Genomic DNA, 13,904 nt, shown 5'->3' with positions numbered 1-13,904 from the left:
ACATTAGGCGTACAGCAGCCTTCCAAGAGTCTCGTCACTGAATTTGCATGTGGTGAGGATGACTCTGCCCCAGTATCTATAAATGGGATTTGAGGACCAGATGCTGTAATGCAACTGATAAACCCCTTCCAGAGGATTTCTAAGGAGCAAAGTCACCCACAGAATACACTTTCCCTAGAAGGCAGCTGATCATTCATACTTTAGAGATTTCAGATGAAGACTTTTTTTTTTTTTTTTTTAATCATTCAGGTATTAAGACCTCAGCATAAGAATGACGTGGCAAAATTCAACAGCTTTGTTGTTTTGCAGGAGGTTGAACTAGGCCAAGTAAAACAGCTCTTTCTAAGCTATTAAGTATGGAAAGGATTTATTGCCCTTTAGGACTCAGATTCACAGCTGTCTTGATATGAAATAGATAGATCAACCTCTCCTGACAGTCCTTGGAAACTAACCTTTTCAAAAAGACAAAATACAACCCCCTAGGTTTCTATATTACAGGAAGACAGGTTGCTGCTTCTATTTCAAATAAAACTTTGGAGTTTTCTGTAAGACAGATTTCAGGTTAGTCAGCTTTGAGACAGGGCTTGCTTAGAACAATCTCACCCCCCCCAAAAAAATGTACCTAAAAGCTGAATACAGCCTCCCACAGCACACAACTCAAGCCACCACCCTCGCAAAAAATGCAACTGCTTTGGTTTGCCCTGTCACTCGGAAGGCAGTTTAATGTGTTCTGAACAGCCCTGTTACACTGCCCATGGACATTAAAACCACAGCAAGCATTTGGATGTGTATTAGGCACAAACTTAGATAGATGTGCTTTCTAAAAGTTTAACCCTCCCCCCCAAGAACATTAAAATCATTGCCCCGATCCCTAATTTTAACGCTGAAGTAGTTCAGGCCTGAGCAACAGGCCCTGAGATAAAGTTGACCTCTAGATGAACCTGCCAACTGAACATTATATATGCTTAGTATCCGATCACCAGCAAAATACCCATGGTCATTTGCGAAAGACATAGCTTAGGGAAAATATAATCATTAACGAAGATACAGTGCATCCTTCCTTGCTTAGAGGCAGGTGGTCGAGGCCACGAACCAGCTGTTTGGCCTTGTTTGGAACCAGGTGGTTAAAACCCAGCAGATGAAGGAAACTCCCTCGGTTCCTCCCTGAGCCCTGGCCAGGCTGTGGGGGAACCTGAGAGAAGAAGAGTGAAGCCAGATGGTTTTGCATTTGAAATTACGTAAGCTTATTCAACAGTGTAAAAGCTGGACCCTCTCACAGTGACTTTGGAGACCTCCCCTACGCGGGGACGTCCTGCACGGGACTGGCTCTCCAGATCCTCACTGCAACAGGGGCTCCCTACTGACTGCAGACCTGGATGATGGTAACATGTTAGGGCAATTGGTGATGTACCTTTCTTAATCACGACTGCTTAAGTAGTACCTTAACTAGTAATGATTAGGTGCATTACCTTGCTTATCTGTTTCATTGCTTGAATCAGGGTATTGTAAGCTAATGCCTTATTTTCTGTATTAATTTGAAACAAACAGTAAACTAAGGTTATTTTCTTTATTGGTGTCTGTGTGCTATCTATTGACCGCATCAATTGGCAAAACAAACACACATTCATAAATAGTTGGCTTTTTACTTCCAGTGTACATCAGTATTCAGAGTGTATTTATTCGACAAACAGAGCCAGATCATGTGGCTTCTTAATTCCAGTCTTTGCTGACAGAACAGTATCAGGAATTATTTGTGCTGTAGCATGGACTAAGCCACTACTTTGCTGGCACATCTAGGCTGACTCTTGAGGTAAATAAATAACTAGTAATAAAATTATCACCCCCACCTTCACAACCCTAATTGGGCACACCAGTTGTCTGGGCGCACACAACGAACAATAAGAATTTGATTGAGCTAGAGAAGATGGTGGGTGAAACAGCTGCACAGCAATGGTGACAAACTCAGCAGTACCTGTATATACAGCAAAGGAAGTGAGGACAAGACAGTAACTTTTTTTTTTTTTTTGAACAAAACAACCCACAGCAATTCAGCATCATCTGGAGAATCAGCATTATTAAAAACTCCGTATTAACCATAACAGCAATTAATTTAATGCAATGACAACTTTATTGAAGAAAAAAACCCCAGCACTTTTAATATTTCACTTAATTACAGAGAAAGTTGGAAGTTAGGAAAGAAGATGTTTGTCAAAGTAGAAAACAGTGTAAAAACATACAAAAAGCACAACAGCAAATAGAATCAGTAACAGTAGAAAACATTGTGGAGAATTTCTGAGAGTTTGGGTTTTGTTTTACAAAACAAGTCCACAGCTATTAAAAAAATATAGTGGTCCCATTACAGTGAGGCACGTGGTTTTAAGAAAAATATACCATTTCTGTGCTTTCTGTCTTGCATGGTCAGTATTTGCTATGGTTGTTAAACATAAGTATATAAGACAAGCGTGTTTCAATGTCATCATCCTCCTCACTTTACAATAGCAACAGTGATCTTACTTCCCTTAATGTGATTAAGTACCAAAACTAAGCAAGAACCATTCTCAGACTCGGAGGCTCTTTCCATCTCATAGCACATAGCAAAAGGGGATGAGCTTCAAGTGCCCGCACTACTCCACAAGGCAATTCCCAGAACAGGAGTTTCAGACCACATGTAAGCAACAGTGCCATGAGCCTCCAAATGCATTGCACGCCAGCTGCAATCTATCCACAAATCATGATCGATTCAAGCCTGCCATCTTACACCTAGCTGGAAGCCATCCCATAGCAGGGTCCCTATCCTCCCCCAAACTTGCGTATTTATTCACACACAAAGCTTACACCACTTCCTTTTTTAAAAAACAATTTCTTAGAAGAATTTCAACTTGGTGCAGAAATTTCTTCCTTGGTTTTTGTAACAGTTCATGAACAATCTCATTACTGTAAATACTAAACAAGAGGAAATTGTTCACATCATCCCTGTGGAACCATCTCAGATAGCACCAGTATTCACAATGGACTTCATCGCATGAAACAGAGCAAATCTTTGAAGTAATGAAAAAGAAATCCCACATTTTTATGTGTAGAATCTCAGTACTTTGGGAACACATGACTACCACCCTCCTTACTTCCATTTCTACTGTATCTGGAAAGTCAACTGATCCCAGATATGCACATTTCATGCTAGAACTGTATGCTAGAACTGTATGCTAGGGCTGCTTGGTTAAGGTTATGTTATCTGTACTGCAAAAAGTAAAAAGTGGATAGGCAAGCTGACCAACAGTGAGGCTGGGCAAAAAACACTTTCTGGAAGAACATCAAAGCCTACCGAGATGCGCATCCAACATCATGCAAGTTTCTTTAGGAAAGTCAACCTTGAGTTAAGTGCTGTAGGCAACAGAGCAAGGACTTTGGGAAGGAAGGAGCTTTGCTATTTAAAACACAAACATCTCTATTTGCAGTACAGCACACACAACAAACATTCCTGCCTTGAAGGACACTAAGATAGAAAGCTAGAGAGGGCTTCAAAAATGCCCACCACGCTTCCTGCTGAGCAGATGACCAAAGCTGATGGTAACAAAACTTAACATAAAGTAGTATGAATGATGAAAAGAAGGTATGATGGTGTAATCTAATTCAGATTGGAACTGGTCACGAGAGGTTTACTCCCTGATTATGCAAAATCATATAAAGTATTTTAACAAAGTGGGAAAATCTTTTGCTGCTAAACTTGGCATCAGCTTGAACATAACTACTTATAAGCGACTAAGAATCTGAAGAGTTTGTTGTGATAAAGGAGAGTTATTTTAAATCAAAACTGCTTGTAGACGAAATGATAAACCCTGAGTATGTTTCACATATTGGCAAGAATACAGTGAGTCTCTCCTCCTGTCTGACCTTCACAGGAACAGAATGCAACACCAAAGGGCAACATAAGCCCTAATTGCACTCTGGCAGTCCTTGTGTCTTTGCCACCTCTCCTTGGATTCCCTTTCTTTAATGGCACAACTGCTGAGCCTCACATGCTATACAGTCAAATGAAGATTTGTTCTTCTCTCTTACTGAATAAAAAGCTGTGGAGTTGGAAAAGGAGGGGGAGTAAGGAAAAAAAATAATCTATCTAAGGTTACCCACTATATATTGGTAGTTTCCTAAATTTCTTACTTCCAAGTGGCTGTGCTCACAACAGTCAGCTAAAATGTTCCAGTTAGCTAGTATGCAAGTTGAAAAACTAATATTCAGCATACCCACTTCTGGTGTTCTAGAGGAACTGCTAGAGAGTCAGGGTGCCACAGTCCTTCAGAAGCCAGTCAAGGAAGAAGCAAAAGATTTTTACTCCTAATCTGAAGTATTCAAAAAAAGAACAAAGTCAAATTCCATTATGTTGACTGCTGATGAGCCTGGAATGATGATCCAAGTTAACATAACTTCCTGGAGAGGGAAAGGAGGAACGTATGCTATACTTCTAGTGTTTTCCAGGAACAGCCAAGTATGTTAAACTAAATATTGGAATGCAGAAGGCATTAGGGTTGCATTTAAATTGCCCTCACACAAAGGAATTCTGTAAACATCATCAAAGTCCTAATAAAAGACTAACACAGGTCCTTTGACAGATGTAAATTAGGTTTGAACCTTCTCCCTGATAAAAGACACACATCAGTTTAGATACTTAGGTCAGTCAGAGGAAAGAAGTAGCAGTATTCTGTAATTCCCAGTCTCTCTTGGGCATTTAACAATCCTTCAAGGAAAGTAATAGTCAACCTAGTTATTCAACACTAATTTCCAAATTCTAGCAGGAAAATAAAAAAGCACCAGGAACTGCATTTGATCATCCTGTGTAATGGATTCATCCCAACATCGGTGCCATATTTTCAAGGCAGCATTTTCCATTCAGATGCCTTTGTAACAGGAACTCTAGCCAGCTGGAATCCACTGAACGCCTGGTGAAATTTCCCTTTCATACCATCCTCAAAAGGTTGGTGTTTTGGGTTGGTTTTTTTTTTTGAGAGGATCCTAACAGAAGGATGGTACTGTGCTTTATAAATTATCAGAAGGACACTTAAGTTTAAGATTTTGAATTAACTCAGTTTCTAGTAACTTTCTGGAAGCCACAGAATTACTTGGCTTCACTGTGGGTTTATGTTTTATTGCCAAGTACATCTAGGTCTTTCCTACATTGAAATCTTTGTAGTACAAGTCAGGGATGTGTTTGCCATGCAAACAGAACGCTGTTACCTGGCTAAACTCCTGGTAGATGGAGGAAGAGAGACTTCAGTTCATGTTGGATAATCATCTTCATAGCCACTGCCTCCAGCAAGACAGTTGGTAAGAGGAAAGGTGAAAGCAGTTAAACAGTATCTCACCCCGCAGAAGCGGGAACCTGTGCTTATAAACAACTAACCGCAGCAATGGTTTGGGAGTAAGTGATTATACACAGCTCAGAATATGAACAGAATATAGAGTAGCCTTGGAATTTGGATACCGACGTTCAGCATTTGTTTCGAGCTGGCAGCTAGACTGATACACGCTTTCTTTGATAAGACAGGCAACAGAAAATTGTACTTTCTCCTCAAAACAGTTGTTCTTCGCTAGTGTATGCAAGAGCTTTAGGAGACACAAAACTGATCCCACTTACAAAAAAGAAGAAATGTTGTAGTTCTAACTTGTAAATAAGGTAAGAAGAAAACATCTTCTCCTTGGACCAGACTGCTTAAACAATATCCTGCTTTCACCTTATCAGAGTTCGTCCTGTGGGAAAGGACATACATAAATTCTGTCGTTGCTTACCTATCAGGCCCTCAGCTTTGCATGGCCCCTACGCTGCAGCTGGGAAAGAAGGGAAGCACCCTGCATCATGTGAAAAATTTCAGTTTTCTGCCTTTTATGTATTACCTTTAGCTGCAGGCAAGGCAAAGAATTCAGGTTCCTGACAGCTAAAAGATTCTATCAACCTTATTTTGCAAGTGCTTTTCCTACAGGAGTAAGTTATTACAGATGAAAATGTCCCTTTCATGTATTTTAAGGAAACACCACCAGTCTAAACTGAAAAGTAAATATTTCATTAAAGATGCAAACATTTCATACTTACTCCAAAATAGTCTTTTCATTTAGAATTAAAGTTTTTTGAAGTAAACCTAAAATTTTTCAAGAGGCATGAAAAGAATACCAGTATTCCATTATCCAAGGTAAACAGTGCGAAGATTAAGTGACATAAGGCTATTTGAAAACAAAAAACAAGTTGTCAGTAACAAATCAGTTGCCAACTGATTTTTTTTCTTGAAAAAAGAAATCCTCTAGACTGGCATAGTCCCATCAGAGTAGAGATCTCCATTTTACAAACTTCATGTATTACTATGTTACTTTTGCAAAACCAAACAAATACATGACTTTATATAAAGAATTATCATAACAGATTCTGGATCTCCACCTAGTTTTTCTGCCAGATTGAACTTCATTTGACCACGAGCACCCTGTCCTACAGACACCATTGCTTACAAAACCAAGCAATTGCACACACTGGATTTAACACAAGGGGCTTCTAAACAAGCTGAAAGGCACATGTTGGAGACAGAAGTAGGAAAAATACACGCACAGTGATCTTAACGTAGCTCTACTATACTTCCTAGAACTTTGTGAAGCATCCAGTATTCCTCTCAGGACAGGCAGACTGAAACACATTTCTTCACAGCATCCCTACAGGCAGGAGAAAGAGGGGAAAAAAAACAACAACACAGAGAGTCACCTCAGTTATGCTGCTTGATGAGACTCATTCCATGCTGCTGTCACACTGACACTGAGGACTTGAAAGATCAGCTGACCCTGTATTAATTGTGCTTTCATAATTTGAATGACTACATGAATGCATTAGAGACAAGTGGATCTGCTCACCGTCCACCTGCCCAACTGCAGCAGAAATGACACCTGTCAGCCTGTGTTGAGGCAGTGCAACGAAGGGTGGGCGTGATGGAGCAGGGGAGAGAACTGTGTGCTCAAACACGTAACAGTGCTCAGGGGGGGAACAGGGAAAAAATGAGTTACACAGAAGGTGTAAAAAGTAGAAAAAAGGTACACTTGCCTAGTAGCATTTTGGACCAACATTTAGACATCCAAAGGTAAGCCTCAAGTTTAGCACATGGTCAGCACGGTTACATATTTTTATGGGAAGCCCTCACATTTTGTTACATCTGTGTTCTCCCACTAGAGAATGTGCTTAGTTTCATGTTCAGATTTAACTACATGTATTTCCTCCCCCTAAGAAACCACCATGGAAAAACTTTTAAAGCAATACACTACAATGCTTCTATAAGCTAATCTTCTGTATCATTAAAGCTCAAGATGACAAAAAAGTAAGGGAGTAGGGAAGCTTACCTTGCAAACGGTATGAAGGAAATGCTGTACCTAAGAAGAAAAGATTTTTAAAGTTACTATTCATGTCAGATTTTATTAGTCACAAACAAGAAGAACAACTCCTCTGATGCTCTAAACAGGTAACTGCAAGATACACAACTAAAATGAAGCTCTGAGGTTGTGAGCAACAGGAATGAGTATCCTTGCAAGTCATCTTAGCCCAGCCGGGCTGTGAAACACTACGGCAAAACCGGGGTGGGGGTGGGGGGGGCACGTTGTAGAAGCATTCTAACACAGTTCTCCTGCACCCGATATATTTTTCTGAGTGCTGGCTAGATATTCATACCAGTTTCCATGCTGCTGCAACATTACACAGAGCATATGTTAACTTAAAGAACACTGACAGTTCATTTGATTAGCATATCTGGGTCTTTGAATAAGACAAACTGCAGAAGAGGAATACCAGACAGTAAGCAACAAATTGATTTATAATGGAAAGAAAAAAAAAGTAGTTTTACTTGAAGCTCACAGAAATTAAACATGTTCAGAGGAACTTCCCCCGGAAATGGAGCCCTGAGCTCCATCTCTAGAGGGGTGGTCTGAGAGACCAAGACGCAGGAGTAAGTCAGCTCCTCACTGATGCGTTGTCTTGCATCTAGGGGAACGGTGGGGTACAAATTCTTCTTCCCTCTAACTCATGCAAGGTCAAAATCCACTCACAATTCAGCTGCTGATGTTAGGTGTGATAGACAATAGGAGTGTGCAGGGAGGAAATCACTTACCATGCCAAGGCAAAAAACTGTAAGATGCAGAAGAGGAGCGCAAGTCCTTTACCCCACTGAAGGAGGGGAGAAGAAACCCAGCAGACAGAGAAAACATTGTAAGAATCTTATTTTCAAAATACAGCCCAGTTATATATACATACAGGACACACATACTCACCCAGAAAGCAGCACATAATGTTAGTATGAGACACAACTAGAAGAAAACAAACAATATATATTAAACACAGAAACAACTCCAGTTTTTATAGATATTGCAACACTATAATGAGTTCCTCCACACAGACAGATTACATAATTTCATAGATGTATCCAATCCTGCATAAGAGTGTCCCTTATTTAAAATGCTCTCACTATTACATTCCTGAAGTGAATTAAAGCAATAAGAAGTATCAGCCCAATATCTACAGGAAATAATTTTACAGCCGCAAAAGGGGAAGAGGTTCCTACAGCTCTTTTGCAACATCAGCAGGTCCCTGCTTCATCCCACACACTTCTTGGTGTCACAGGTATATACCACAGTTCATCATTTTGCAAGTAAGATCTTTCAGTTACAACTTTAGTCTTTCTGCTTCTGTACAAGCCATATTTCCTGTTGATTCTCAAGGTTACCATGGGGTTGAAGTTATTTCTTTATTTAATTCTTATTAATTAAAACTACAATTCACTTTCAAGAACTTTCAGCTATTGCTTAGTAGCTCTCCTGTTTAATATAAAGTCCAGCACAACCATTTAAACCAGCACTTTTTCTTTTCTTCAGAGTTGCACTCCGTATTTACTACCGTTAAAATCTCTGGGGGTACAAGGCAATTTTGGATTATTTTATGTTTTAACAGGAGCCTCCTTTTAAGTTTTTGTGTTCAATTTAAGACACAACAGCTCATTTAGCTACAACTGATGCTGATACTTGGTCTTCCTTCATCAACATCTAACAGCCTTTTGATACACATGTAACACTGTGCCACTAGAGATTATAATGCACGTTTTAATGCTTGAGTAAAAAAAATAAATAAACAAATTAGCACTACATATTCAAGACAGCAACACATGCATTGCCAAAGAAATCACACACCTCACCTCAGTCATGATTACTGAAGTTAAATGTAGTTTTTGCATTAGTTAAGGTGGTGATCTGTACATTGGTCTAAATACTACATCATACATCTAACAACTGGCTTTATTCCAGTTAACAACATTCCAAGCATTCTCCTGACTCCAGGCATCCTAAACGCATACAAAACAAACACACCAAGCAGGAGGCTGCTTGCTTCTGATCTGTGAGGATACACAGTCACTTTCTCAAGCTCTTATCAGTTGCCTGCAGCCTCTCTGGTTGTTTTAAGTTAAAAGTTGTGTGAGTTAAAAGAGAAAATAGGAAGCGCTGATGCCAAGCAAACACTCTGAAGACATTCACACTGAAAGGAGGACAGTGTCATGCAGCTTAAACCACCTTCCAGACTTTAGACTCCAGGGGACAATGGGGAAGTCTAAGAGACAAAAAAGCACATGCACTTTAAACAAGGAAGAGTCTGAAACTTAGCAGCAACTTTCACACACACTCACACACCCACCCAGTAGAGGGTTGGCTACCATTCCTATCTTCTGAAAATAAAAATAATTCCAAGGGCTGACTTCAGTTGAATGTTGAGTTTGCAGTTTCATTGTGTCACATGAGTTTCAAAACCTGAAGCTATCAGCCAGCTGGGATGATTTCTGTATTTTTAATGCAAGATGACCAAGGCATAGAGACTTCCCAGTTGTTTTCTCAGGGAACGATTATTTAAATTGAGGTAGAAATACCTGCACAGCTCTTTAAAGCAAATCAGATAGAATAAAAAAAGACAAAATTATGCAAAATAGAATGCCTAACAACTTCTGTAGTACAACTTTTAAAAAACTAGTTTCCCACCTTTTAAGCAACATGTAGATATCATGTTGTGACCTCAAGCACCCTAAAAAAGCATGTGCATGGTTCACACACCAGGCACAGACCCTTAATGCTGATTTAACATAACAACCTGGCCCCAGCTCAGTCTTTCATAATAGGAAAGTGGTTTTCTGGTGCTACACATACCTTTCCACTACAGCAGATGTGCAGGATATTTGATGTTTTAAGAGAAAAAAACCAAAAAACAAACCAAACCACCCACCCACCTACCCACCCTGAGACATAGATCAATGTGTATGAAAGGACTTTACAATGGGAATTGTGTACAGGTTAGCAGGAGTTCAAACTGATTCCTTTGATACTTACTAGCATAACAATAGTAGCAATCAAACGTGTAGGCTCAAACATCCTTTTCAACTGTTGCATTGGTCCCATAAGAAAAAGAGTGCTTTGGAGGGAAAAAAAAAAAAGAAAAGATTAAGACAGAGAGTAGAAAGGCAAAAGTGTAACTAATTAAGGTCCCTCATTAAGGGGGGGTATTTTATTCAATCGCTGTGATATGGGGCATCAGTACACTATGTTGTTATGGTAATCAGTGCTGCGTAACAAAAGAAACAAAGAAACAGGACATACAAGACAAAATCCATCCCTGCTTTTCTCTGTGTAAGGTATTTATTCTATAATTTTATTCACACTTGTTCAGTTACAACTAACATAAGCAGAGCAGAACTGTCAAGCCGGAAGCATGGTTCAAGGTCAGCTTCAATGAGATCATTCTTGACAGGTGCTTTTTTAACCTGCTCTTGAAAAACTCCAGCCACAGAGGCTCTGCATGGATTGACAGGTCACCCAGCTAAATTCCTCTACATAAAGGGCTGTTTTCAGGCCTGGATCCATTCTCCGATCCCTTAGCAGATCTGCAGCCCTCATTTAGAGCCCTACTGATTGATACTGCATGAACAAGGTGAAAGTTTTACCTAAGGTGATATTTCTGCCTCATCACTATAGTATATCTAATTCCATTCCTTGTGCTTTGTGACATATTGTTAAGTTTCCTCAGCCACAGAAGTTTATGCCTCTGACAAAATTAAGGGGGCTACGTTTCAGCACCCTGAATGGCCATGACGGCTTATCAAACACACCTGCCCTGACAGCCAGCCTGCCCAAATATATTCACCAAAACACACAGAAAATACAAAATGGCAAACCATTTTTTTTTATCTTGGGGGGGGGGGCGGGGGGGGGGGGGCGGGAGAACCAACAAAATCAAAAAACTTCCATGTTCAAAACATGAGTTTGATTCTTCTTTACTAATAAGTAACTTTTATCTTGAATGCATTACTAACAACAATAAACAAAATAAAAGGTTTCTTTACTGTTTCAGGGCACTTCTGGGGAAATGCTGATATTCAGCAACAAGAGAATGATCTACATCATCAAGCCTTCTCACACAAATGCAACAGCTTGTACCACTTATGCAGCTTCACCTATCTCTGTGCCTTAGTTTCACATCTTTAATAGGGAACTAATATATAAAGATTGTTACCTCCCAATAGACGCAATATTCCCCAGCGTATAAAATACTGCAAAGAGTATCAGCCCTTTCTTTGGTACCCATAGCAGACAAGTACCCTAGAAAGAAACGAACGGGGTGGGGGGGAATAGAATTAATATTTTTTTACATTGCAAAAGACATATATGCAAGAAATGTCACAACACGAGAGAAATCTTAGGAAAGCTTAAACCCAAATTGCAGAATCACATGCACGCAAAAGTAAATTGCATTTATTGGCATTCTTGTTAGCAGTTAGTGCATTGCATCGCAGCTAACGAACTGAGTTAGATGCCTTCCCAGAGGCTCAAAAATTAATTAATAAATAAAGCAACAGCATACAGCAAGGCTGTAATTACTGAAGCTCAAAGATCAGGGAAATACGGCAAAAAAAGTCCTTACCAAGAGCGAGCACAGGCACCCTATTGCAAAACACGCAATGAAGCCTTTCACTCGGGTGCCCCAACCTAACGAAGTCGCATCAATAACCTAGAAACGAGGAGGAAAACAAAGAGGGCGAGTAACGATGTAGTAACGGCTCTCGCCGCTCGGGCAGCCTGTGACTCGTCCCCGGGACACCAAGCCGTGCCCCCCCGCAGGGCCTGCCCTGCCCCGCCGGACCAGAGCCCCCACTCCCCGCCGGACCGGACCAGAGCCAGCACCGGCAGCGGGGGTCGCGGGGTTGGTTGTTCGGGTGGGGGGGGGCTCCCCCCTGCCACTCCCGCGCCGCCGCTTCCCGGGCTGGCTCCAAGCCGCCTCCCGGCCCGAGCCCCCGCGGGAGACCCGGCCGCCCCCTCCCATAGTGAGCTGAATAATGACCTACGTACGACTTATTTAAAAAAAAAAAAACAACGTGCCCGCGCTCTTGTTTGTCTAAAGGTTGAAAAACATCCGGAGACCCTTATTGCTGACTTTAGGATGTACTAAATCAGAGACCCTCAATGCTGACCTGAGGACGTCATTCTCGAATTGATGACATAAAGAATGTGCTAATTACCGAGGCCTTAGATTTCTGTTATCTTTAAAGATCTGGTCCTAAGTTGTTGTTTGTACAACGGGACAGGGAATTTAAATCATGGTCACCGGTCTATCGAGAAACAGAGTCCGCGCAGACACAAAAGGTAAAAAGTTCATCAGAGGAAGACTCATGATCTCCACCTTGAAGACCCCCGGACGACCACTCCTCAAGGACATTAACGCAAGTGCGAGATATGTTAAGGAGGTCCCGGAATTGTAAACAACATGTAAATGATTCCCCGAAAAGTTAATGAATAGTCATGAGTGACTTGTATAAAGAGGGGGCTGAAAGGTCCCCTGGGGGTGCATGCCTTGGTGGAGCGATCCCCGCGCCCCAGCGCTGCCGAATAACGACCCTCCGCTCGCTCGCGCACAGGTGAAGCGATTCCTCCGCTCCGAGCCCAGCAGCCAGGGCCCCCCGGCCGGGCAGCGGCTGCTGGCGGGCGGACACGGGGGCCTTTAGCTGCAGGCGGAAGGTGGGGAGCGCGGCTCAGCCGGAACCCGACGGCGCTCGCCCGGGCCCCGGCGGCACAAGGGCGGGCCGAGGCGGCACAGGCCGGTCCCGCCGCCGAGCCGAGGGGCGGCGCAGGCCCCCCCCGCCGGCCGGGCCCCGGCGCGCAGCCGGCCGCGGCAGGGAGGCGGAGGGCACGGCGAGCGGAGCGTTACCTCAGCCAGGCCGCTCGGCTCCTCCGCGTCGCGGCCGCTCAGCACCCGCTTCAGCTTGTCCATGGCCCCAGGCCCGGCCCCGCGGCTCTGCCCCGCGCCCGGCCCGGCCGCTCCTCCCCGCCCCCGGAACTCTGGGCCCCGGCACGCACCTGCGCCCGGCAGGTAGGCGAGGGCCGGCGGCGGCGCGCAGGCTGCCGGGGGCTGTAGTCCGCCGGGCGGGGCCGCGCCCCCGCGGAGATGGCCGGGACCCGCCGCCTCCGGGACTTGAGGAGCGGTGAGTCCCCCGGGGGGGGGGCAGCGCTGTGCCGGCCGGCCCCTCGCCCTCAGCCCCGGGGCGCAGCGGGGCCCGTGCCCGCCCCCGGGTGCTCCAGCCGCCCCGCGGCCGCTTCCCGGGAGCGGGGGCACCGGCCCCAGCGCCGCAAACCTCCCGCAGGGGTGGCGGCCGGACAGAGCAGCCCGGCGAACTGAGGTTGGCCTCTCCACTGTAACTTATGGGTTTGGGTGTTTTAAGAGAGAGCAAACAGTCCCACCTTCTCCAAGTTTGCCATCGCTCACCCTTCCGAGCACTGGACAGCTGACATCCAAACTGTCCTGCTGTTCTCCAGACAATGAAGTCCACACCCTCTGCCAGTTTTACTTCTCTAGTTGTATCCTACCT

The 13,904-nt window shown here is 43.3% G+C and overlaps 1 protein-coding gene across 1 annotated transcript; it reads right to left on the bottom strand.

The window, feature by feature from the left end:
• Positions 1–2,105: 2,105 nt before the first annotated feature.
• Positions 2,106–13,404, bottom strand: SFT2D2 (SFT2 domain containing 2). Its single transcript, XM_055807144.1, has 8 exons — positions 13,247–13,404; positions 11,966–12,052; positions 11,558–11,643; positions 10,378–10,459; positions 8,284–8,319; positions 8,124–8,179; positions 7,363–7,392; positions 2,106–6,687 (listed from the first exon to the last, which is right to left on the bottom strand). The coding sequence occupies exons 1-8, from the start codon at positions 13,307–13,309 to the stop codon at positions 6,648–6,650; spliced, it is 480 nt and encodes a 159-aa protein (XP_055663119.1). The 5' UTR covers positions 13,310–13,404; the 3' UTR covers positions 2,106–6,647.
• Between the last annotated feature and the right edge of the window lie 500 nt (positions 13,405–13,904).

This window comes from Falco peregrinus, chromosome 6 (genome assembly GCF_023634155.1).
Source record: "Falco peregrinus isolate bFalPer1 chromosome 6, bFalPer1.pri, whole genome shotgun sequence".
NCBI lineage: Eukaryota > Metazoa > Chordata > Aves > Falconiformes > Falconidae > Falco > Falco peregrinus.
The sequence above is the reverse complement of the archived record's forward strand: the minus strand, read 5'-3'. Positions and strand labels throughout refer to the sequence as shown.

What these genes read in the sequence shown, in the direction of transcription:
- SFT2D2 (XM_055807144.1), bottom strand. Translation starts at nt 13,309, where the DNA reads ATGGACAAGCTGAAGCGGGTGCTGAGCGGCCGCGACGCGGAGGAGCCG. An exon ending in AATATTGCGTCTATTGGGAG is followed by an intron (nt 10,460 to 11,557) that starts GTAACAATCTTT and finishes TTCCCTCCAAAG; the next exon opens with CACTCTTTTTCTTATGGGAC. An exon ending in CAGTTTTTTGCCTTGGCATG is followed by an intron (nt 7,393 to 8,123) that starts GTAAGTGATTTC and finishes TTTTCTTCTTAG; the next exon opens with GTACAGCATTTCCTTCATAC.